Source organism: Camarhynchus parvulus, chromosome 2 (genome assembly GCF_901933205.1).
Source record: "Camarhynchus parvulus chromosome 2, STF_HiC, whole genome shotgun sequence".
Classification (NCBI taxonomy): domain Eukaryota; kingdom Metazoa; phylum Chordata; class Aves; order Passeriformes; family Thraupidae; genus Camarhynchus; species Camarhynchus parvulus.
The window spans coordinates 102,958,173-102,984,690 of NC_044572.1; the positions used below are offsets into that span (position 1 = coordinate 102,958,173).

Here is a 26,518-nt window from a genome sequence, read left to right on the forward strand (position 1 = left end):
TTAGGAATCTGGTTACCTGGTTCTCTGGGTTATATATGTGGGAAGGAAACAAAATCTGTTTATGATGGTAAGCATGAAAATCTGTGTTCTGTTAGGAAATATGAAGATCCTTTGTGGATTTTAGCCTAAGCTACATCTTATCTGCTGACACACTGTGCTAATGAATGTTGTGTTCTATCTCTGACTAGTAGTGATACATAAGGAGGAAAACCTATCAAGTTATAGGCATGTGCACATAATCATGTTTTAAATTTCAGTGCCTAAACACCCATTTTGCCCAAGATATGTGGGGCTTAAATATCATTTGAGTCCTGATACCTGGCTAGGGAACAAAACTCCTCCCTAGGCCTCTGAAGTGAGACACAAAATGTTGAACAGAAAACAAGTTAGGGGCACCTGGGCCTAGCTGACACCAATGCAAAACATAACACACAAAAGGAAACATATATGATGTGGGATTTCCATCCAAAGTATGACTTCAGGGGCACAAGTAAGGCTTTTCACTGGTATGTTACATAATGGGCAAGGATTTCCCTACTAGATACAGAAGAAATATAAGAAAGTGGTTTGGAATGAAGTGAATTATTTCTGTATTGTTTAAAAAAATCTAAGAAGGAGGATTAGGCCACATATTTTTTAATGTAAGTTCCAGTAACAGACATGTTCCATTTCTGGTCATACTGCAGTGCCTGTGATCACTCTGCCTCCCATTAAGGTAAGACCACATGATGGGTGCAATGATAAAATTTGCACAGTATATAAATTTAAAAGAAAAAAAGAAACAGATAAAGGCAATTCTTGAGAGGAAAGAATGTGAGACTATTTTTTTTAAAAAGGAAACTGCAATGAATATAGTGTTGTGAAAAGGGGTTTGCTTTCTGCAAAAGAGAACAAATCATTGCATCTCCATTTTTTTTGCTTTTCCTGCAATGCTAGTTTTAGTTCCTCATTTTTCACAGAGTAAAGTGAGTCCTGATCACTTGCATCAGTGCTGCAATTGCAACACATTCTTTTGCTATGTATTAGCCTGCTTTTCAAAAACAGGGGATCCTGAAAACTAATTCCTATGCAGTTTGGACTTTGCATTTGGTTTGTGGAAGCTTTCATCCTGCATTTCTTATTCCAGCTCCAGAAACTTCCCTTGAGCACATAAATATTGTCCTAATTAGGAAACGCAGGGTAGGAGCCGCCTGAACACGGTAAGTGAAAGCAAGCCTGAGATTCTGCCTCCTACTCACGTGTTATTGACACCAAAACAGCTGCTCCATCCCCACCTTACGACATCGTGGTGCTCGAGAGTGTTCGTGACTCAATGGTGCTGGGATGGAAACAACCTGAAGCCATCGGTGGAACTGAAATCACCGGCTACTACGTGAATTATAGGGAAGTGGTTGATGGAGTTCCTGGGAAATGGAAGGAGGCCAACATTAAGGCTGTTACTGACAGGGCATACAGGGTAAGAGGTTAACTCCAGTTGTTGCTGGGGGAGCAGGCAGTGTTTTCAAATCAAATCTCAAATATGGGTTGGGATGAATTATGATTCAGTGGACAGATAGCTAACTGTTCAGAGGGTTTGAATTCCATGATGGTAAATTTATTTAGCCCTATTAAACTTCTCTACAAAATTGTCTGTACACTTATTTGTTAGTCTGGAACCATTTGTCATCTGTAAATTCACTGACATAGTCTGCTATTTTGTAACTAGGTCCTCACAATAAATGGAATTCCTACTGGTTTGGTGGACATATCCCAGTTCTTGCTAGTACTAAAACCAGCTCTGTGACAGCTGGTTTTTGTGATCAGTTCTTGACCCAATTTAGAGACAACCTCGTTGAGCTGCTTTAGAAATGAAAACAATGCCAGGACTGAGTTTCACCCCACTGTGAGGCCAACTCTTGCCTTAAGTGAACTTGCTCCATACCACGAGACAGACTAAGATGATTGTTGAACAATACCTTGTTTCCTCCCTGCCTACCAAATTGTCTATCAATAGGAAAATGGGGTTGCAATTTGAGTATGCTAAGACCACTCATGTGTGCTCCATCACTGATGAGAGGAAAAGCCAAGATAATTATCATGTTAAGATGTAAATAATGCTTCCATCTTCAGGCACACTTCAAAGCATGCTCATGTTTTCAGTAATTATTATTGTGACTTTCTTTTGAAGTCCTAATCCAAAGTTAATAAGTACCACCTTATTGATCCTGCAGATCGAAAACCTGAAGGAAAACATGGTGTACCAGTTCCAGGTGGCTGCTGCTAACCTGGCGGGGGTTGGGGCACCCTCCAAACCCAGCAAGTCCTTCAAGTGCGAAGAGTGGACCATTGCTGTGCCTGGTAGGATCCCGACTGGGACATGCCCAGGGGTGCTCTGGGTCTGATTATCTAATGCAGGCATTTTGCAGGGGAGTCAATGGGGCACTGAAGTTTATGGGCAGGCTTGAATCGTCAGCACTTTGATTTGGTACCATTACAGTGATAATCCCTATTTAATTAGTAGCATTTTACAAGCAGCTTCTTTAGGTTTCTTTATCTTTCCTTCTTTGTTCCTCTACTGTGTCTGGCACTTTGCTTTCTAGTTTAAGTACTAGACATAAATACCTGTCTAAGGTACAAGGCAGAGAAGAATGGGGCCTTGTAACCCTTGTCTGAATGTAAATCACTACAAGGCCAGAGCCCTGACCTTTTAGCATTCATTGAAATTAATGAAAACAACCTCCGCTGACTTCAGTGGACTTTAGACAAGTCCTTGAAGCAGCACATTAGCTTAATAATTAACTTATTTCCCAGAGTTTGGGGATTATTTGTCCATTTTGTAAGCTCATGAATACTCAATCAAGATACCAATCTCAACCAATTAGATTGTGTTTTGGGTTAGTCTTTTTAATTGGCATGGGCTGTATTTTGTACATTGGGTCTAGGTATGATACAGAGGAGCTAAATGTTATATAAGTTCTGTGTACTGTTCTGGGTTCTGTCTGGTTTTGGTTCTGGAGTCTTATGCACTGGTCCCTTTGGGATTTATTTTGACACCACAACCCCAACTTTTACATTTCAGGGCCACCCCATGATGTCAAATGCACAGAAGTTAGGAAAGACTCTCTGGTTTTACTGTGGAAGGAACCAGTTTATTCGGGTCGTACTCCCGTAGTTGGTTATTATGTTGATATGAAGGAAACTGAAGCAAAGGAGGAACGCTGGAGAAGTGTCAATGAGAAGCCCCTTCAAAAGAAATACTTGAAGGTAAATTGCTGAAGATTCAAATACTGGCATAGCAGCATAACCTTGGGGAAGTCAGTTTTGATAGCATCATCCTGCGCTGATCATGGCTCCACTTAAAGGAATACTCAGTAGGCCATATGACACATAATTTTGTGGAATGACTTTGAAATAAGTGATCAGCAGTATCACAGTTCTAGAGATAAGTCTGAAGTAGGTTTGCTATTTTTATACTTTTCAGAATATTTGAAAGACAAGTCATTTTAAAGTGTGATCCTTTCATATATTTTTTATAGGAGTATCCCCAGGTGATATAATTTCAGTATAATTCCTCAAGCCACTGCAGTTAACTCTGTATTATTAAATTCCTTCTTGTTTCTAAATAGGTGTGGCTGCAACTTATTACCCTGATAATTTCATTTTTCAAAGCCAGCATTTATGTGCACTAAAAGACTATGATGATTCAGAGGTCAATGTACATGAGTTAAAAACATCCTGTTCCAAAAACCAGTCCTCCTTTTGCTAAGAAATCGATGACAGCAATGATGCTGCCTGAACATTAACTATGCACACAAGGAAGGAGCAAGTCACACAGATTAGTCATGTCACTCTGGAAGTGAATATAAATAAAAAAGAAATCTGGAAAAGAAACAAAACAAGAAAGGAAATAGAATTGTCAAATACCCAGACTGATCTTAACAAGTGTGAAATTAAAATCAGTGTTTTGCAACACACCACTATATATATTTGGTTCCTCCAGATTGGTGGCCTGACACAAGGTGTGAGCTACGTGTTTCGTGTGCGGGCAACAAACCAGGCTGGCGTTGGGAAGCCATCAGATGTCACAGATGCTGTCATAGCAGAAACACGACCAGGTTCGTTAGAAAGACTTCCTCTTTGTCATCATGTTTACACAGGTTCCTGTTTGTACAATGTGTTTACCTGCAGGCTACATGCCAAGAATCGGATCCTTCTCAGGTCAAGCTTTTTTATGAAGCAAGATATGAGTTGAGGGCCATATCTTGAGTTCATTGTCTGGTATATTTTAAGGTCAGAACAGATTTTCTTATCGTAACTACAGGTTCAGGAATATAAAGATGCAGTAAAGTTGTAAGATTTGCATGTCTCTACAGGTACGTGCATAAGTAGAGGACCAAGTAAGATCAGCTCAACAAAACAATATTACAGATGTAAATTTTGCCCTTCCTGTATTAAATCAGTTTTTTATGCTTCATCAATCCCCTTTTCTTATGTAATGTGGAAAGGATAAAAGAAAACACATTTTTTCTCTTGGTCTTTAAAATAAAGGCTTTAAAAGCACAGTGAAGTAATTTTGAAGATCACTTTCAGTAGTGCAGTTCTTTGTTGGTGGCATCCTTGAAGGCAGGCTCCACTGTGTCTATAAGATCAGCAAGAAACAGAGGAACCAGTGCAAAGGCAGCATCTCCATACCTGGAACTTCAGGAACCCTCTGGGCTTTATTTTGCTGTACAAGTAACAGAGGTGACTGGTCAGAGACAACACTTTTTTGTCACCAAGCCCCCAACAGAAAACCCAAGCATGGACTTGTGGCTTCCTCATCTATAGACTATTGTAGAAGTGCAGGGTCCTACAAGGTGCAAAAATGAAATCTCAGACATTTTAAACAAATCTAGTATAAGGTTAGTATGATGTAAGAAGGTACAGGGGTACAACTCCACCTGGGTCCATCTACACCCTCATCTCTGACAATTCTCTTCCTACACCTGCAGACTTCATTTCCCTGGAATCCTTTCCCAGTTTCTGACCCCTAGGTTAATTTTTACATCCTCTTGCTCAGCCCAATCCTTATGACCAGGGCAGCAAAAATTCTAACAAGTATTGAGTTAGACCTCAGTGAGCTGTAAGTCAAAAAAAGCCTGAAGAAGGAGGTCTGAAACTGGGGAGTGTAAAAGAACTGGAAAACTCAGACTAGGGAGGCTGGGATGAACTGTTATTGAGCTGGGATGGGAAAAAGAGACTGGAAGGAGTGGAGTAGATGGTCAGTTGAAAGCATGTAAGATCAGGATACAAGGACAAAAAGAAGATAAGTAATTGTATGAATAAGAAGGGTTTGAAACAGGATCTTTGAAAACTATAGGAAACATAATTTCAGATCTATAACCTGCTGAAGCACCAGGGCTGTTTCTATCACCTGCAAGGGGAGTAAGGCAAACCTTAAAAATTTTTTCCAGAAAACAGCCATATACAGCAGCCACTTCTAATAAGAGAATTAAGTCACTATTAAGACTGAAATTTTGGCTTTGCTGATCCATTTTCATTGAGGGGTGATATCTGTGCATCATACTTCTGATAAAACCTTGTGATGATAACACTCTTCAAGTGTCCTAAATAAAGGAATGTTACATGTTTTTGACCATGTTGCTACGGTTGAGAAAAAATACAAATAAACTCTTGTGAAGATGACCAACAAGGCCAAAAAAAATTGTACAGTGTTCACTCAAAAGAGGTGAACTTGATCAGAACATTTGGTTTACAGACCTCACCATTAGAGAAGGAGAGTTCATAGGTATGACATCTGAGGGATCACCAGAAAGTGAGGATTTAGCCCAGTGAACACTGAGGGAAACTGAAAATTACTTACATGTACAAATCTACTTGACCCATATTTTGAGCTGAGATCTGCTGATACAGAATCCACCAAACTAAGCTTCTTAAAGGTATTAAGCAAAGACAAAAACTTATTAAAAACAACTATTTCATAAAAGAGCCTCTTGAGCAGGCTTCCACCTTTTCTCACTCTAACCACAAAAATGTTGAGAACAATCACACCATTTTTTAAAAAGTACCACAAATATTTTGGTACTGCCCTATGAATCATACCTCTATTATCATCTTGGATGGAAACAAAATATTGTCAGGTCTCTCTAGAAAGTTCCTGCTGGAATGCTACTTTTGGTGAATGCGTGAAATTCCAAGACAGCTGAGATTTTTAATCAAAGAATGCAAGCAAATATCCTGAATGAAAATACCTGCTTTCATACAAAGGGTGCCAGTTGTCTTTATCCAAAGAAATGTGTAAATATAATTATTCAGTATTTTGCATCCGCTTTATTTTCATTGAAAACCGTGTTTAATTTGTACAGTTATCTTCTAAAATTAAATGAAGAATCTCAACCATGTAAACGAATACCAATCCAGACTACTTCTGATCTGTAATTTTGGCTTTTGACAAAATCACTTCAGCATATGTGGATCCCACAGGAAACAAGAAAAATCTAAGACTGCAACTCTTCCACTTTGCTGCCCTTAGTCCTTGTTTATGTTGATACAAAACAAAATTAGATTATGAGCTTGGATCAGCCACTGGAGAAGGGCCTGAATCTCAGAAAATGAGGAAACTGTCCCGTTCAAGTTCTCTGACTGGCTGTATTCAAAACGATGCCATTACCTCTAGTGTGTGGAAGATGTCTGCTTTATATTCTGTTACTTCTTTCCTTTCAATGCAATAACATGCTCAGATAAATGGAGATGTGATATGACATGTAAGTATTTTATTTCTTACTGTGACTCAAAGAGAAGCTCTGGATGATATGTTGAAACCACCAAGCTCTCTAGAGGAAGGAAATTAATACTGCTAGTACTACGGCTGCTTCTTTGGCTCCACTTTGCAGGATAGGTGGAGTGAGTTCTTCAAACGTGGTCTGTAATTTAGACATTTTTTTTTACTCATAGAAATATTAGAGGTAAATTCCATCATCACTTTTGGAAATAAATGCTATACATTATTGCCATAATGAGAATGCTTTGAAACAAATGTAAAAGATTCTATTGTTCAAATTACCCTTATGGCTGTAATTCTTTCCATGTCACATAAAGTGCCATCAAAAGATTAATGGGCTAATGACCTAGAAGAAGCTAAACACTAATGAAATTTCAAGTGATTAATTTTGCATATTATAAATTAAATTATAACAAAAAATTGCAAATATACTGTTGCCTACTAAAATATTTGTAGGTCTCAGACTTCATTTATAACGTATTTGTTCTTAATGTGCTTCACTGCTGCAAGGGCTGGTACATAACAGTACCAAAATGGGAATATTAATCTCATCTTTCATTAAATGCTTATGGCAAAGTGTGAAGACTAAGAAAGTTGTGTGTACACAGATTGCCATGACAGGAGCTGCTCGCAGTGCTGGAAAAGACGTGTATAGTTTTAGGACGATGAAATACAGAAATCTACTATGCTTGAGGGTCGCTAAGAATTATCCTGAAAATAAAGCATTCAATCTCAGTGTCAGGAATAAGGCTCTTGTCTTTGAAGTACAATACTTTGTGGAGAAAGTGTGTCATTAGTATTCTGGGCAGCCCAGAATTGTCTTAGCCCAAGTAATAGGCCATGAGTGCCCTATTCAGATGTGAGATCCAGCTCAGAGCTGTTCAGAAAAGAAGGCTGGATGTCCTCCAGCCCCTCTCAGTGCACATGCTCTCCCTGACATTCTCAGACAAGTTGTTGAAATGAGCATTAATGCCACAGATGACAAGTTCACTGGGTTGCCCAAATCCCAGATGAAATTCCCTCAGCTCCACTGGGGTGTGAGGGAGCAGAATAGAGGTGCCTTCAGGTTGCTGACCCAGGATTCACCCCCAAGGCCTTTTAAAGTACAAACTGGGTCACCCTATCCAGCTCAATGACTGAAGGCTCTGGCAAGACTGGGTGGGTGACTTAAGCAGCTAATTGCAAATATTCACTCCCTTTGTGGGCCCAGGATTAATGGTGCAGACGGCAGCAGGGCTGGATGCCAAGCACAGCAATTAAACCAACCTCCCTGAGCGAAGCCAGTGTCACCAAAAATGTGCCTCAGTCACAAATGTGTGCTGCTGGGACAACTTGACTGCTTCCTCTTCTTCACCTCTTCAAATGCTCACATTTGCATGTTATTCCCTGTATAGCACTTACCCTATTAGAGAATAGGAAATCCATGCTGTATAATGAAAGCTCTAACTACTGCTTACCATGGAAAATATTGCTATTTAATAGCTCAGACATATCGTGGATTTAGAGTCTTGATTTCTTTACCCCTTTCAGGCTTTTTCATGGCAAATACTGCAACTCTTGTGTATGCTTATATTCACAATAGTAAATCAGATGATTTATGATGTGTTTTAGCCTGTGGATTAGAAAAAGAACTGTTCTTGTAAATCAAAGACCAGGGATATCAATGAGTGCAGCAATTTATGTTTCAGCTGAGAAAATGGCAAGGATCTGCTTAATCCACTCTCTGAATGATCTCTATAGAAATTTGTTTGCTGAATTCTCTGAGAAACTGGAATTGTCTTTTTCTGCTCTTTAAGGAACCAAGGAAGTGGTGGTTGATGTAGATGACAATGGAGTCATTTCCTTGAACTTTGAATGTGATCAGATGTCTCCAGACTCTAAGTTCATTTGGTCCAAGAATTATGAACCAATTGAGGATGATCCTCGACTGAACATCGATACCAAAGGCGGAAAGTAAGACCCTCAGGGGTAGCAATAGTCTTGTATTTGAGAGATCTAGACTGTCACAGAAATCCATCCTTTTAATGTATGACCTCAGGAAGAGCTAAAACTGCCTCTGTTACTTGATGGTTACTTCTTGAGAATGCTGTTCTCCAGTAAATCCAGACCCAGACCATTAGGAAATTGTAGCTTGCACAGAATGAGTCAGACCTCCTCTGTAGGCACTTTAGTGATGTTTAGGCATGGGTAGATAAAATCTGAGCCCTGTCACCTTATAACCTGTCAGTCAAGGCAGATGATATTATTATTATTATTATTATTATTATTATTATTATTATTATTATTATTATTACTACTACAATTCCTATTATTTTAAATCTCCAAATGATAAAATTATCTGGCTTCTTAAAAATGCTTTTGTCCTGTAATGCAGCTGTAATCTTTGGAACTGCTGCAGTAAGCAAGGCTTTCTTATGTCAGCATCACCATGGCCTGATTTGGTAACTTATATAACATCTCCAAGCCTACTGTTTCTTCAGGCTTTTCCAGAGCAAGACAAGGTGGATGCACAGGTTTAGCCCATGAAGGGCCTATGTGCTCTCCTAGTGATAGAAGCCATATTGAAAGAAACAGTGGCCCACCACAGTCACAGTGCTGCCGTATGGAATCTGAGTTGACCTGTATCTACATTATCCTTCCAGGGTCATCAAAGCCTTGACAATGTGCCTTTTTTCTTTTGGTGCCATCACCATTTGTATCACATATGGTAGGACTTACTCTGATTTATAGTTGACAGAGCCAAACATTTGTCTGTTCAGTCAGAGCAAAACTAACACAAGGCTATTCATATCTGGTAATATAGACAGAAAGGAGGGATTTGGTTCAAATGGATTTCACCTTTTCATCATAATGGTTTTTTTTTCCCTTGTAGGTCAAAACTTTCTTTTAAGAATCTCGGAGAAGATGATTTGGGAATTTACTCTTGTATTGTTACAGACACTGATGGAGTTTCATCAAGCTACACAATTGATGAGGAAGGTAGACACAATGCCTACTAAGCATGTCTAGTTTGCTTTCACATCTGTTTTTCCCTACTGCTGTGTCTCTCAGATCCAAAAGGCATGCACACACCTCATATTACTTCTTTTATGTCTTTTGCAGAAATGAAACGCCTGCTTGCTCTGAGCCATGAACGCCAATTCCCAAGTAAGTGAATCAGTCATGTCTGCAGGGGAGAGCTTTGCATGCAGTGGGGTACCACAAGCCTGATCTGGTTGAAGATGTCCCTGCTCATAGCAGGGGGCTTGGACTAGTTGACCTTTGGAGGTCCCTTCCAACCCAAACCATTCTATGAGTCTATGGTCACAAAGCTCCTGCCACAATCAGGTAAGGAGGCCACTATTGTAATTTCAAGTGAAAGTGGATTGGGATTGAAAAATTTAAGATTTTTTTTCTCTCCTTCTTTCAGTACATTTGTATATTATTGATGTTCTTCCCAAACTGTTGCAGGCTACTGGTCTATAAAATAAGTCTGTATAACAGCTGGAAAATAACTATCATACTGGCTTTGCTTCTTCTGCAGAACAGGCTTTAATACTCAGCATGCTTGACCTGATTTGAAAACCAGAATTTGAAAGATTCTCTAATTTTATTCCAACCGAAGTTAACATAAGTTAAATTTAAGGTTAACAAATTTGGCAAGTGTAGTAAATTCAGCTGTAATGATTTATATGTACGGAATTTTCCTGCTGAAATTCATTCTCTCCCTCTTTCCTGGAACATTTGACAAAATTTGAACATGCTTTCTACTCTTGGGATGATATTTTTGTCATTTCCACAGACATTTATGATACCCTGGTAATAGCATGATTTGGTTATTTTTATTGGAATATTACTTGAACAAATGGGGGGAAAATAATATTGGATTACATAATGAATCTTAAAGCACACAAGATGAGACCTAAACCTGGTCTCATCTCCCACCATAGTCTCTTCTTTTTCATTCCAGGCACTAAAACTCTTGCCTGCATTTTAAAATCTTCAGCTTAGTGCATGCACTGCTGGCACTTCTTCCAACTCAGCCCACGTTGCACCTCTCAGCCCAGCCAATCCTTGGCTACAGAAATGGCCTTTTTGCCTACATCATCTCTCTCATTTCCTTCTTCGTCTTTTTCTCATCAGCTCTACTTCTTCTCAGCATACTGTATCAGCTTTTGATAGCTTAATGACAGCCCAAACAAACCCTAGTTTACTCCTGCTCCTCCCAATTATCCTCTCCTAATTATATTTTCACACCACAAGTCGGTCATCACAAAACCTTGCTGCTGTCGCATGACCTTACTTGCCCTGACCCTTCCCTTCTTGAGGTCTTTTCCATGCTTTGTGTACACTACCAATGTCACAAAATAAGCTGCTCAGGACACAGATCAGATCATGTTTTTTGCACTGTATCAGGTAACAGCACAGACATAGCTGTGCATGAGCTCCCATAAGGCACAGGCGGAAAAGAGGGATCACTGCAGAAAGTATCCTTTAAGGAGGAAACTTGTCTCATATGCTTTGGCCACTTCTGGGCCCTTGTGTACACTTCAAGAAAAACATATATTACAACTAGGGGTTGAGATTGAGCTGTTTGTGCTTCTGAGCAGCAATTAATGGAACTTCTGCTTAGAAACACATGCAGCCAGTAACTCCATGGGAAAATGGATTGCTTGAATAAATGGAACTTCTGCTTAGAAACACATGCAGCCAGTAACTCCATGGGAAAGTGGATTGCTCGAATAAGAGCCTTACAGAGCACAGCCATGTATGGGTACGACAGTGTGTTGGTATGAGGTAAAAAGAAACTCTTCCAACTCCTCAATTCACCAACCAAGGGCTGCCTGTCAAGTGCTGCCAGTAATTTGTAATGCTATACAAGTAGGATGTAAAACCACTGGAAAATGCCTAGAATAGCTATCGGTGCTTATGGAAATGTTTTAAATAAGACTTCTGCTCATGGCAGACTTTAAGGCAAATTTGTCCGGTTCCTTTAGGCTGAGAAGTGATCAGACTTTTCTCCAAGAAAGAATCCTTTTGCAGCCTTTCAGCCATTTATTTAACAGCTGCCGAGATACTTTTCTCTCTTCCATGTTAGACTAAGATATTCTTAGTTAATAACAGGCAAGCCAAGTGGGGGTTTAAAATTTCTGTAGAGCTGACAGTGGGACAAAAGCAGTGCAGCCTGAAGTCTATTCACACTCCCACTTGCTTCCTGCAGCATTTCAGTTGCTTTGTTTTAAGAAATTATGCAAGCCCTGAGATTCCTTCTATTTCTTACACACACAGTGATGTGCTGGATGAGGAAGGCTCACATGGACCATTCGCACAGCAGGGACACACTTCCATGGGGTTGTCTTTGCCCCACTTCCTCACAGCAATGCTGCCCTTCCAGGCTCCAGGCTTTTCCCTCTCTGGTTAAGCATGTGCCTTTTCCATAATTCTCTTTGTTTCCTGGTGATTGTTGCCTCACCTCCCAGGAGCTTTGTTTCTATCAGAGGCAGACCCTGTGCCACTCAGGCACTGAGAGCACACACGTGGGTGTGGGGTGTGGGAGGGAGGAGTGAGTGTGACAAAGGAAGAGCTGAGGGGTTCTCAGCCCCTAAGTCAGTTTGGCAGTGGGGTGGGCTGGCAGCTGTGCTCCAGAAGGCACCCCAGTCATTTAGAATGGAGCAAATAGCAGGATGAGAGAAACCAGACTTACTTTGGTCTCAGCCCTGTCCTGCTGCAGCTGAGCCTCTGCATACACTGAGCTAAAGAAACCAGCCTGCCCTGGGAGTGTCTTCACACACATGATGACTCTATCATCATGCGTTTTGCAACGTGTTTGTGCACTGTCCTCAGCTGTTCCACCCTAGCAACACAGACTTTACACTACTGAGAAAGTGGACCCTGGGGGAGAGTTCACACACAGCGGCACACATAATGCTGAGAGTATGATTTTTACTGAGAATCTGCACATCCACCAAGACAGATAGCATGACAGAAGTCAGTGAGATGAGCAAAATGCCCCAAATGTCAGAGTCTAATTCCTCGTGCTTCATGTTGCTGATTATGGTGTCTTAAAGAAATGCTAAAATGAAACCAAGCTAAGGACTGTTACTAACAGGAACTAACTAAGTAAAAAAGAATTACCTATGGTATAGTACATGATTTTTACATTTTTTTTCCCTGTTGACACACTGAATTGGTTTATATGTAGGGGTTTCAGTTACTTATAAGAAAACAAAATGTACTGGGAAGACTGAGAATGTGTTGGGATATTTGGTGAATTCTGGAGATGGAGGTTCCACTCAGCAGAGGATCAGAGTGTTTTCAAAAATCTCCCAACCTACAGCTCAGAAGCTGACTTTCTGATCTGGCTTTCTGCTTGGAGATTTTTTGTTTTGTTTTGTTTTTTTCCCCTCTGAGTCACTTCACTGTCTTACAGTAATATTATTAGACAACTCATTAAACATGGGTCTGCAGCATACAGACTCACATAATGCTGCACAGATATTTGCAGTTTGCATTTGAAATAGCCTTTTTTTAGAACGGAGCATAAATCAAATCTTGAACACTTTTAGTTTGGTCAGACCTTGTGATTGAAGGATCAAAAGACTAAATCTCATCTGTCATTCTAGGTATATGTGGGTGGAGAGGCATTCTGCCTATGTGAAGAGCTGTTATGAGCTGGTTACCTTGCATACAGTATTCGAGTATGGAAGGATTAAGTGGCTTTCTGGATGTAGCAGACAATAGTTGTTGGGGCACAGGCAAAATAGGCATCATTCCTTTCCTTCTTCTTTGTAGCTGTCCCACTTATCTCAGAGTTGGCAGTGGAAATCTTGGAAAAAGGAGAAGTGAGATTCTGGCTGCAAGCTGAAAAACTGTCTGGCAATGCAAAGGCCAATTTTGTATTTAATGATAAGGAGATTTTCAATGGAGAGGTAAGGCTTTTCACTGCTTACATGCGTTTGCATTTTCATGAGTATCAATGAGGATTATTGTCTCTAGTATACTCCCAACTAGTGTTCCACTCTGATGAATTTTCATGAGAAATAGCATATGTCATGGAATGCATGATTAGAAAGACTTTATCCATAGTTCTGAGGTCCATATGAATTCTACTGGATGCACTTTATAAAGGGAAGTTATATGCCTTCCTGCCACTTTTGTGAATACCACCTGTTCTATTAACTGTGATTTCAAGGAATCACTACAACTACCCAGACTCCTCCTACCTCCTTCATCTATAGCCCTAGAATACCCTTATTCTCACCTGTCTTTGTGGTTTGAAGGAATTTATTACATCACAGAAAAATTCCCTAGTGTTTGTTTCCAGCTGCAGAACTTGTTACACCCAAAGATGGGACATGGCATGATTTTGTTGCAACACTGATATCAGATAGAGGCAGAGCTGGAGCATTCCAGACACAATCTTGTACAGTATAATCACCCTCAAAGAAAGCATTATTCTGAAGAGATGCAAATCTAAACCTTTCTAATGAAAAAGATTATAGTGCTCACTGTGCAACAAGCATGATGTGCTTGTACAACCTCAGTAAATAAACAGATTTATTTATTTGGTTGTACATTTGGAGCTGGAGCTTGAGACAGTGAGTCTAGAATAGGATAGTGATCTGTACAAATGTGAACCTGAAGAAGTGGGAATCCAAATAAAGAAAACAAAGTTTCTCCTAAAGAGACATTATAACGCTTCACAAATATTTTCTGTGTCTGACCTGTATTAATTGTTGCTTTACTTTCCACTCCTGCAGAAATATAAAATGAAGGTGGACAAGAATACCGGCCTTGTTGAAATGATTATGGATAAACTTGAGGAAAAGGATGAAGGCACTTACACGTTCCAGCTTCAGGATGGAAAAGCAACCAATCAATCTAGTCTTGTCCTCATTGGTGATGGTAGGCTGTATTATGGTAATCTGTATTATGTGGTGGGCTGCCTTTTCACTGATTTCAACACCAACAGATCTTCCAGTTTTTTTATGTCACAATTTTGCCTGCCTCCTACAGGACAGGGCATGTGTGTGAACTGAAATTTTTAAAGTGATGGGAGAAACGGGAATTGTTGCAGAAATGTAAAATACTGCAGCATGTCGTAGTTTGCTTTCCTATGGGTGGAATGAAAATTTCCCATATAAAAAGCCCATTCAGCTGGGAACAAGTAGCTGCACCTGTTAGAGCTTGAGCAGCTGCTGACTCTGCTGCCTCTCATTTGCCTTCCTACCAGGAGCTGTATAATTGGGGAATGCACATCATCAGACAGGACATATAAAACTCCTGATGACTGCAAGCATCTAGGGAAGTTGAGTTAGCCATAATCAGCTTCTGACATTCTGGAATGTCCAGTGAAAACCTGATCCTATGGCCAGCTTCTCACAGACATCCAAGTGACAGAGTTAGACTGAACTGTTACAGTGATATTCAGCATTGTACAAATGGCACATGAAGTTTAACCTTGTATTTCTTACTGGTTTTAATTCCTAGTATTCAAGAAGCTACGGGATGAAGCAGATTTCCAGAGAAAAGAGTGGCACAGGAAACAAGGTGATAATACAAATACCTATAAGTATCACATATGTGTTAGCCTGTTAAGAGTTTGTTTATAGTTATTTATGTTCGTTTGAAATACATGGGTTTTGTTGTGTTATGTGGTTATTTCTGAAGCAGAAATAGGAAAAATAAAACCACATTTAAATATACAGTATTCTTGTCAAGTAAAACACATCCGTCTTTCATTTTGCATCATGAATGCCATTGATGTGACCTTTAAAAATATTCCTGTAATTTCAAACAGGTCCTCATTTCGTGGATAAACTGGGATGGGAAGTTACTGATGAGTGTAATGTGATGTTGAAATGTAAGGTAAGGGGAAAGGAAAACCCTGAGTACAATATCCAGGGTACACCACACTGGCCTACCACTACCTAGATGGCTGGGAAGGGACTAAAGAGATGCTCTTTGCTTTTGTACTCCCAGCTGCATGTTGGACAGAGCCTCTGAAGGTTAATTCTGCTGAGGCAACAGCCCATTGCATGTAACAAAATATGGTGGAAAATAGCTTGAAGTTCTTTCTTCAGGTCCATCAGCCACTCACTCAAAGGCAGCTGAAAAGGAATGACAAGTCTTTGGGACTAATTCATTTTTGGCCTGTTTATGCATGTAGAAATTCCCTGGGCAGGATCAACTCATTCCCCGGTCTCCTTTTTCTCTGTTTGCATCCCTGTTGTTTTCCCTCTTGCCTCTCTCATTTTAAAATGGAGGCCTGCAATAACTCACTGCAATCAGGTTGTAAATCTTGCTGTTCTTCTGTGAGAGACCTGAACACGCTAACCCATGGAACAAGCTAACCCAAATTACAACACTAAGGTCCCCTGCTCAGATGAAGTGAATAATTGCAATGTGGTTTTCATCCATTTTAGGTGGCTAATATTAAGAAGGAAACACACATTGTGTGGTACAAAGATGACAGGGAGATAATGGTAGATGAAGAACATGACTTTAAGGATGGTGTGTGTACTCTGCTGATATCAGAGGTGAGTGAATATCTTCATTAGCCTTCAGTTGAAATTAGAGTTCAGATGAGTTATATGATCTAATCTGGTACACCAGCAGAACAATTGAAAAAGGAAGTGGGTTTTAAAAATGGAAAAGCTCACAAGGCGTCTGTGTTTTCACTAAAGCAAATGTCTGTCTGTAACTGCTTGTTCAGATTTCCAGGAAATGATGACAGAAAAGATAATAAGCTTGTCACTTCCTTTGCATGTCAATTTAGCAACAGATTGAGACCACATTTCCATTCTGAATAGCATTTGGAAAGTGCTTGTCACTCAGGCTTTCAGAGTCACCAGAGGGGTCTGGTTCATACCCAGCCTTGCAGCAGATCTGGGGTAGGACAAGGTCCTGCACACCAGGACCTCCTGCCAAAGCCCATCCCAGCACCCCAGGCAGCAGTAGGGCAGCTGGGGGGCACGGGGGCGGCCTCAGGCACCAGGTACCTGCTGGGGACAGGGACGGGATATCAGCTGGGCTCACAAGTAAAATCTAGATTTTTCTACAGTACCTGTTCTGAAAACTGGCTTTATCATTACAATATTGCAGTTTTCTAAGAAAGATGCTGGCACATATGAAGTCATACTGAAGGATGACAGAGGAAAGGACTCCAGTGAGCTGAAGCTCAAGGACACAGGTCAGAGTCTGGCTGTGCTCAGCCACACCAGCAGATACCAGGGCTGAAGTGGGTTCAGGGTAATACAGGCATCTGCACGTGTTGCCTTCCTGTGGCTTTGTTCCTCATGCATACAACACCATCTGATTAGAAAAACTGAGATTTTTCAGTTCAAATAACATTTGAATACAGCTTATTGCATCTGGATTCTGTATAATTTTGGGAGCATACAGTGATTACCACTAAGCAAAATTACAACAGATTTCCTCAGGGGGCTATCAGTAAACCTACAAGTATAGAAAAAAATTACAGAACTAGATAATTTAAAAATATTTTTATTATATTTTGTCAATTACTTAGAGGCCTTTCCACTTGCTGTGATTACGATGTTCTTAACATTCCACTCCTATCCATTAGAATGTATATAAATGGGTTAGCATTCCAGCTGAACACTGTCATTTACAAAAAAAAATTATATAACACTGTCTTGTTCAGCTGCAGCAGTGTTCATCAAGGCTGCACTTAAATAAAGCCTGGAAACTGTAAAATAACAGGCTACATTTCTGCATTACTCAGACTTCTAATGTGCTTGAAAAGGTAGCTTTTTCAAAGACTGGTTTTTCAAACCTTCTGGGGAGAATATTTCAGAGCCAGTACTTGTCCAGCTGTTGACTGTGCTTGAACTGCAGACACAGAGTCTTAGTCTCTGGATTTTATTTCCACAGCTTTTGCAGATCTGATGAATGAAGTATGCAGAAGGATTGGTAAGCACTTAATTCTTTTTTCAAATGAATGACTCATTGTGGCACTCAATGAGTGGCTGTATGGCTGCATAAAACCATGTGCTCTTCTTTCAGCTTTATCTGCAACAGACCTGAAAATCCAGAGCACAGCTGAGGGTATCAGACTGTACTCCTATGTTACCTATTATGTAGAAGATTTGAGAGTAGGCTGGGTGCACAAGTAAGTACACAAGAGCTTTGCAAAACCCAGTGCAATTCTGGTTTCATAGATCCAGAAAGAACCTGGATATGCAAGAGAGATGAGGCCCAGGTTTCCCCTCCTCTCTCATGAGTCCTTATCTCATATGAGTATGTTTCAGTCAATTACATTCACAGGAAATCGGTATGAGAGCCAGGTGTGGTGGTTCCAGGCCCTCCTGTTGTTTCTCTCATGAAAGACAGTCCCATGCCACAGGATGCCAGCAGGATGGTGCTGCTTCAGAGCACTTCCCACCTCCCCACTGGGAGCTGCATCTTTCCCTGACTCAGTTTTAAGGAGTGATGCAAATATAACCCAAGAGACCATCAGGCTTCAAAAGAGGCCAGCACCATGGGTTCAGAGATACCTGCCCTGGAGGTCTGCTTGTCTAGAAGCCACAATTCAGTGGAACTAGGACAAGCAGGCATATCCTCTTAATGCATGACTTCATTTTTAGGAGGCAAAGCAAATTCCAGCATGTGCCTGGGGTAGTAAAATCCAGACAACCCCTCCTGCAAGCTCTACAAACGTAACCAAGACAGACAGAAGAACTGAGATTTTAAAAAAGAATTTGAATGCCCAGCTCCCCATAAAATTAATGGGAGTTGCACATCCAAATCTATGAGACAGCTTTGAGTTCTCAGCCAGCACAAACAGTTCGCACTGGAAAACCCAGAGGAGTAAATAAGAGAAGTAAACAACTTAGATCACTTCAAATCTATTATTACTATTCTTGCTGTTTCACTTCCTGTGGACATGGTAGTTGTTAGTCTGTATGATGGAATCTGAATTACTGATCTCTCAATAAAACTCCTGTAAATGAGGCACAGAATACCCAGGATGTGCTGTACCAGGCTTGCTGTAATTATTGACACTGATGTTAACCAGCACCCTGTCAGAGAAATGAAACCCATTGGAGGCCTTCTTGTTTCTTGGCACCCTTTCTGACCTGGTATCATCCAAAGTCCCAAGTATTTCAAATAAGTGCAAGAGAGTATGAAGTATTGTGGGGGTTTTTCCCCCCTCTCTCTCTTTCTCCATTTCATTTTCAGAAACTTGTTTCATCTTGAAGTATATCAAATTAATCTAGTTTTTTTTCCCCTCCAGTGCATTCAAAGTTATCAGTTTAAAGATAACAAGGAAATGAGCAGCTTATTTGGCAAATATCTTTTGCCTCATCCAGCGAAATTAACTGCTTAGCTAGAAAGCTAAGAAATTGATTTTGGGGGGTGAGGGAGGGGGGTGTTGGGTTTTTTGATTTTTTTCTTTTGTTTTCTTTTAATGGAAGATATGCTTATGTCAAAGTGTGTTTAAATTCCAAACATAGTAGAGCATCAGAAATCATTCCAGCTGGGCAAACACCATTTCTGACAAAAGTGGGGAGTTTTTTGAATATGCAGCCCTGTATACTTTTGTTTTGCCCAAGCAGAAATAAATGCTAATAAGAGAATAGCAACATTTGTGGATGCCTGGGCTACCCTTCAGAGATTCAATTTTTAGACTTGTAGAGCTTTTCTATGGCTCAGGTTGCAGACTGAGATGCATAATTCTTCTGCAAGCTCTGAGGATGGCTGGACCTTGAACAGGGAAAGGCTGTCACACTGATTCTAGCTCAAAACTCTAGCAAGGGTTTGACTTCAAAGGTTTCAGAATATGGTGGCATGCCATAGCATCTTGGAAATCATTTGGTAACTCCAGATGTGCTCAGTGGCTCAATATGAGCAAACCCTTTTTATACTGCAGTAAAACCAAAAGGTAACATTGTTTTGTGCTTTTCAGTGATACCCAGATTAAGTTCACGGACCGGATGAGGACTGGTGTCACTGGGGAGCAGATCTGGTTGCAGATCAACGAGCCAACTCCACAGGACAAAGGCAGATACATAATGGAACTCTTTGATGGCAACACAACGCACAAAAAGACAGTGGATCTTTCTGGACAAGGTAGGCCATTCCCTCTGCTAACATCATCCCCGTGTGGGCAGTGTGCTGTGGCAGCATGGGAGCATCTACAGCAGCATCTTGCCACAGGCCTGTCACCCTTTGGGGTCTGTGGGTGCACCCACCAGTCTGGCACTTTTTGTAGGGACTGTGTCAGCAAGCCTGACAGAGTTAAGAAGCATTTTTGGACAACACTCTCAAGGATACAATGTAGCTCTAGGGGATGGTGCTGTGTGGGATGGGGAGTTGGACTTGATGATCCTTGTGGGTTCCTTCCAACTCAGCTTATTCTGTGATTATGTGATTTGTTCTCCCCAGACCACGCCATTTGTTTTCCCCAACCTGTGCTCTCAAGTAATAAAATACAAACCACTTTTTCCTAATCTAAATACCCACTTACAGTCTGCCTACTGAGATGCCAGCCCAGTTTCTGAGCTATTTTACAAAACTCCTTGTGTTGCTGGCATTGATTGGCAGTTTTAAATATGAGTTGTAGCACTGAATGCCTTCTGTGTGTCTCTCTTCCAAGGAGTATTTCCAGGAGGAAGTGAGGGACGAGTTTGTTCTGATATTTTCCTACCCTATTTCTTTGATGGGTGTATAGAACTCCTCATTCTTCAGAGACGCCAAGACCTCTCATCAGCATGAGGAAGGACTATTAGGAGAAAAATTTGGATTGACTGTTGGAAGATTTTACTCTGAGAGACCTCTCAGATCCTAGAGAACAGATTAACTCCTTCCAAACTGCTCTTTCCATTCCCAGCTGTTCCCATCCCCAAAGTTTCATTTTTTGTTTGCAAGCTCTGTGTAAGGGCGATAACATTTTAATCATCTCCATGCTGCTCCTTCTGTACTCTATCTCCACTTTCTAGGAAAAGACATTTCTTCTTCCCTTTCAAAGCAGGAGAGGTTGACCTCCCCCATGATGGCAGCTTAGCCTGAATTTACAAAGGAGACAACAATTTGTTGTTTGCTTTGCTCGTAGCCATCAGTGTGATGCTTCAAGCAGATGTGAAAAAACCTTGGAAAATCATCTCTCTTGTATTCCACAACCCACTGGTCTCTGAAGTGTGTGTGCAAGATGTTCCAGTGTACTTCACTTGTATACATCTACATAATCTATAAATAAATTTATATATAGGGAGTGCATGCTCAAAACAATTTTATATAGGAATGTACAATATAAAAAGTTTGGAGGGTCACTGTCATAATCCCTCATTTAGGTGATGTATTGTGCATTTCTTTCTCTCTTTTGTGAAATTACTTCAGCTACTACTTTCTTGCCCTCTGTCTTAAAGCCTGATTTCTGGAAGAAAAAAAGTGTGTTTATGCATTCATATGTGTATATAATAGCTGCCATTTACCAGATGGCCTTTATCAGTCAAACCATTCAGCATTTTAGTGTTTGTACAGTACACATGCATGCATTTTAAATTTTACATTTTCAATTTATCACATCTACACTTTAAATTTATTTATTAATTTTAAGTTTAAACTTGTGTGATTATTTCTCTCTAAATGTACTTTTTTCCTCTTTACAAAGCCTTTGATGAAGCCTTTGCTGAGTTCCAGAGACTAAAGTAAGTATTATGCCATCTAAATACTGTAATGGCAGCCATAAAATAATAACAGTATTTGTTTGTTTTGTGCTGGAGATAACTTTATGTTATGAAACAAGTCCTAGTCATACAGAAGCCCGTAGGAGTTTTGCATGTGACTTCTTTGGTGCAACTCTTATATAACAGTCAGGTAGCAAAGAAAAAGCTGTATTGCCAAGCTATGAGAGAGATTTTCCTTAATGGATTAAAAGCAGTTAAAAAGATAATCTATTTTTCAATCACTCTAAGTAAACCTTAACTGAAATTGGACTTTCCCTTTGTTTCTTTCAACTCCAGGCAAGCTGCGATTGCAGAGAAAAGTAAGTAGGCCTTCTTTGACAATGATTGCAACTGTTTATGAAGCTTGTCTTCCTCTCCAGGAAGGTTGTGTGTTGGGAAAGAGAGGGCATGTAGGCATGTTTATATGCATGTGCTCATCCTAAAACAAGTTTGTCCTTACACCAAGGAGAAGTGAGTGACCCTTTGTTGATTTAACATTGGTGCATTTTGCAGCCAATCTTATTATTCCTATGGGTTAGGTTGATTTTTCTCATCCAAGTTCCTGCTCTCAGTATCAGTTAGCCTTCTCTAAAAATAAACTTTATTGCTGGGATCTCTCATGCATGTTCTCTGCACAAAAGTGTCTTTGTTTTCAAAGATCAAGAAAATAATTTGGCTAGTTTGAATGCTCTAAAATGTCAAATGGCTCAGCATTACTTACAAAAATGGGTAAGAAAGCAACAGTAGCTTTTGAATTGCTTAGAATCTCCTCACACTTTTGCCTGTATGTCAATTCCAACAGAGCAACTAAAACAGAAGTATGTATTAACTACTTAAAGAGTAAGTTATTAGCCTTCAACTTGAATTATTACACACATTATCCTCCCTACTTACAGAAGAAGCCATGGAAAAATGAACTGTTCAAATTCATTTCAAATGACTTTCAGACCTGCATAAAAATGAGGGCAGAACTGGCATTTGAAAAGTTATTTGAGAAAAATGCATAGAGAGATAGAGCAGGGCTTGGATGGGAGCAGTGACCCCCACAAGTCCCGGCTGAGACAGTGCAAAGGGGTCAGTGATTGCCCTGCCCTTTCATTTCTGACCCGGGACTGCCCATAAGGCACTGGCACGTTAACTGTCACAGCACAGTGCCTTTCCTGCTCTCCTAAGGCTGTTATCTCTGGGCTCCAGAGCACATCTTTTACAGAGCACACCAGAGGGGAACATTCTGTACCGCCATTTCCTTCCTTTGCCAGGCTCCACCCAGACATGTAACGAACAAAATCCGTATTCCAGGAGAAGTGCGCTAAAGCCTGCGTGTGATTGGCTTATTTGTATTTGTCTAAGACTACTGTGGCACTCGTGAGTTTAAAGCTAGATCAGTCAGGTACCAGTCTCATTTACACACAGATACACACAAGTGATGGAATTTCATTGTTGCCACTGAGACTGAAATCTGTCTTTGTATCTAGATTACAAGCCAATCTCTAGCACTTTACCAGGTGTCATTCATTTCCCTTTGGACACCCAACGTTTTTAGTTTACTACAGTAAAAATTTTGAGCACCAGATCTCAAAAGTGTAAATCATTTTGTGCACTCAGAATTAAAACTCAATTGATATCAAAGTCTGCAGGACACTGCACATGTACTTTAATTCCTCTGTGTAAGTGATTGACACCAACTATTAACACATCTTTTGCTGTGAATTCAACATATTTTAAAGTCCAAATGGTGTGTTAAAAATGCTAGATAGTTCTCTGCTAGCACAGATATCAGAGACAAGTTGTACATAAATAAGACAAAAGGAAAGAACTAGAAGAGAAACAGGATTCTGCACACAGTTGATTTTGAGACACTAAAGAAAATTAATCTTCTTTATTTCCAGATCGTGCACGGGTACTTGGAGGTTTGCCCGATGTTGTCACCATCCAGGAGGGCAAGGTACAGTAAATTAACTGAAGCTTTACACAACATCCCAACAGCTTGAATGCCTTTCAATGATGGCAAAACATTCATCCTTTTTTTTTTTAAGATGCCATCTTTAAAATCTGCTACATTATTATTCATCCTCTGCCTTCTGTACATAATTCAATGGACTTGCACAGATGGGTTTATGTATTCAGGGCAGTGTCTTTTCTTAAGAATTAGATAAAAGTGAGATGACAATGTGAGTTGGGACTAAAACTCCTTATATAACCAGCTCTTTAAAAATTCATGCACAGGTTGCACAGTTAGATTTTTTTCTTGTATCAAGAAAGTTTAACTCTTCTTTTTCACATGGGAGCCAGTCATTCTATGCTTTCTGCAGTTAAATTCTTTGCAATTTAAGTAGAGGCTGGCCACCTGTAGAGGCTGGCTTTTAAATGGTGTAAAAGTAGTAAACCACAATAATTCAATTCTCATCCAGCCAATAGGAGAAAAAATTCTCTATTTCCTCAGGGTAAAGGAGAAGGAAGTCAAAATAAATCACCGGTGTTATACTGGATTATATTAGGAGAGTTTAGCTGAAAGATTATGGTAAGGCACTCCCAGAGGAACACTGATGCTTGAGCAGATATCAGATGACCCAGAAACTGAGTTCTCAGTCTCACAACTTTTTCCCAGCACACTGCTTCTACAGCTTGCTGTTTAATAGTACTGAGACCAAGAAGTGCCTGCTCTTCACTTCCTGCTGCTCTGCCACCAGCCAGTTCCTCTTCACAGTGTGTTCAAACAGTGAAATAGGGCATGTGAATGTCCCTGAAAACCTGTAATGTGACAATGACAGTAAGGCAGCTCCCTGGTATTTCTGGCTTTATCTGTCAGTAGGTCAGCTGGGTTAAAAGAATTTGATTATAAGCTCAGCAGAAGTGTTAAGAATCTAAAAGCTTATTCTGAAACGCTTAACAACGTGAGATATAGCCAACAAGATAGTACACTGCAGCAGTTCTGGGAAAATCAAGTATGTTGACATTACAAAATAAAATTCTTTAACAGATTTAGCAGTTTGAGAAATGCTGTAAAGTAAAAAGCACTCATGTGAACATTGTAACTGTAGATAGAAGATACAAAGGAACAGAATGAATTAGCAGATTCTCAGCTATTCAGTGCTTGGAGGCGAGATTCTCATGATGCTTTGGCAGGGTGTAAACTTGGGTGTAAACCTTTACCAGTTTTAAGCTTTCAGACAAAAGAGAGTTGATATGAAATTGTGTATGAGTTCACTGACACAAAATGTGCAGTGTTTATAAAAGGAGTTTGTAAAAATGAGTTGCAAAATCTTACCCAGACTCATGTTGTCCTTGACAGCAAGGACATTTGTAACATTTGAATACATGGCTGAAATACTCCCAGAACTCGAGACAAATATCCTTGACCTTACGTTTCTTGATTCAGTAGAGGATCGTTTTGAGAAGGACAGAGAGTGATCAGGGAAAACAGAGCTGGTTTGGGTGGTGTTGGCTTATCTGTCTGCTGTTTGCATATATGCTGGAGAGAGAAGAATGCAATTCTCTGTTGTGTAACTCATGCAAATTTCACAATCATTGAGGGTTTTGTGAAACAGCAAATGAGGTAGCAGAGGTCTGGCAAGCTTTGATTGTGAATTCTAGTGCCACCATAACCACAGACCTATATGAACAGATTGGTATCCTGAGATTGAACTTCCAAGCACATGCGTATCTCAAATTTAAACTTAACATTGTGACTGTGATGCCATTTATTAGCTTTTTACATGTGAGCTGAAGGGTATGGGTGAGAAGGAATGAACCAGTGTTTACCAAGTGTTAATCAAATAGCATTCCAGATGGCCTAAGAGGCTTCCACTGATAGACATAAATGCTCCTCAGCAGTGTGGTATAATTGGAAAAGGCTAAGTGTCTGTTCACATTAGGGACGAATCTGACCTGACAGAGAATGCTAGCGTAAGTTTTGTGTTCAGCTGGGCAACTTAACCTACGTGGCTATTTTAATGAAGGCCTGTAAATGAGTGAAGAGGCTTAGGGTTCTGAGAGGCACTTTCAAACATAGAAGCAACATGTAACATCCTTCTTCCCACCAACTCACTGTTCTACCCTTCTGCCAGGGGTGTAGATCCTCAGAGACAGGCTGGAGGAAGGGAGCAGATTTCCTTAACTGAGCTGCTTCAATCCACTCCCCAAACCATCCACAACTGTGACACTGTACTAATGTGAAAGAAGATTCAATTACAAAGAAATACAATTACACACTTCTCTCTGCCACCTCTACTACCCTGCTCATGATAACCTGCAGTAAAAGGCAGAAGAGGTAGTGAGGGGCACAAAGGGTCTGGACTTGCAGCTGCTGGTTGCTTCAAGTGGACATGCCTCAATACCCTGGGCCCAGGAGTACGAGAGATGCTTTTTAAAACAAAATTATATCAGGTTGAACACAGTATTATAATCAAGGGTTTCGGTGAGTAATAAATATATACATGAACAAAGACAATCTCTTGCCCAAAGAACAGGTAAGTGCAGTCACAGTGAGCAGTTGTTTCTCCTTGGGTATGGAATTGCCTTCCAGAAAACCAAGATCGCACCATCTATACAGTGAATTATAAGATGCATCTCTGCACATTAGTAGCTGGAAAATAAACAGAAGGAGTTGGGAACATTAAGAGAATCACTCATATCAAACAGGAGCTAGTGATGCAAGGTTAAGGAAAATGCAGCTATTTTAAGTAATGATTTAGAAGAAGAAAATCATCTCTGATGCTTGAATCTCTTTTAATTATGGAGTATGACAGCACTTCAAACACCCTAGCTTTGAATGATGCCACTTATGGAGCTGTGTGGACATGGACATCAGCTCATTAGCACTGTAGTAGAGTGGCAGCTGGAGCCACTTGGTGCTCAGCTCTTGCTTGCCTGAGAATCAGAAGACAATAATGTTGAGCACCTGAAGGGGTCCATATGCATTGCATGGCTAATGCTGAGGGTATGTTTGTATCCAGAGTGATAAGGAAGAGGAGGAAATGTAAAACCTCGTTTCCCACTTGTTCTTCAAAAAGATGGACTGATATGGTAACCAAAACCACATTCACAGCAGTGGGCTACGAGAGAAGGGAATCAACAGCCTCACATGGTC

At 40.3% G+C, this 26,518-nt stretch overlaps 1 protein-coding gene across 3 annotated transcripts in view; it reads left to right on the top strand.

Annotated features, from left to right (window-relative positions):
- The window catches only part of MYOM1 (myomesin 1), a 76,599-nt gene that overhangs the window by 45,071 nt on the left and 5,010 nt on the right, over positions 1-26,518 (top strand). For all 3 annotated transcript variants that reach the window (XM_030943428.1, XM_030943426.1, XM_030943427.1), the window contains 19 exons: positions 1,260-1,456; positions 2,211-2,337; positions 3,059-3,243; positions 3,980-4,094; positions 8,557-8,713; positions 9,633-9,739; positions 9,863-9,907; positions 13,532-13,668; positions 14,500-14,644; positions 15,230-15,289; positions 15,540-15,607; positions 16,165-16,278; positions 16,844-16,931; positions 17,636-17,674; positions 17,768-17,873; positions 19,671-19,834; positions 21,375-21,411; positions 21,727-21,749; positions 23,319-23,374. In XM_030943428.1, the coding sequence (XP_030799288.1) occupies positions 1,260-1,456; positions 2,211-2,337; positions 3,059-3,243; positions 3,980-4,094; positions 8,557-8,713; positions 9,633-9,739; positions 9,863-9,907; positions 13,532-13,668; positions 14,500-14,644; positions 15,230-15,289; positions 15,540-15,607; positions 16,165-16,278; positions 16,844-16,931; positions 17,636-17,674; positions 17,768-17,873; positions 19,671-19,834; positions 21,375-21,411; positions 21,727-21,749; positions 23,319-23,374 (1,970 nt within the window). The remainder of the gene's footprint in view (positions 1-1,259; positions 1,457-2,210; positions 2,338-3,058; positions 3,244-3,979; positions 4,095-8,556; positions 8,714-9,632; positions 9,740-9,862; positions 9,908-13,531; positions 13,669-14,499; positions 14,645-15,229; positions 15,290-15,539; positions 15,608-16,164; positions 16,279-16,843; positions 16,932-17,635; positions 17,675-17,767; positions 17,874-19,670; positions 19,835-21,374; positions 21,412-21,726; positions 21,750-23,318; positions 23,375-26,518) is intronic.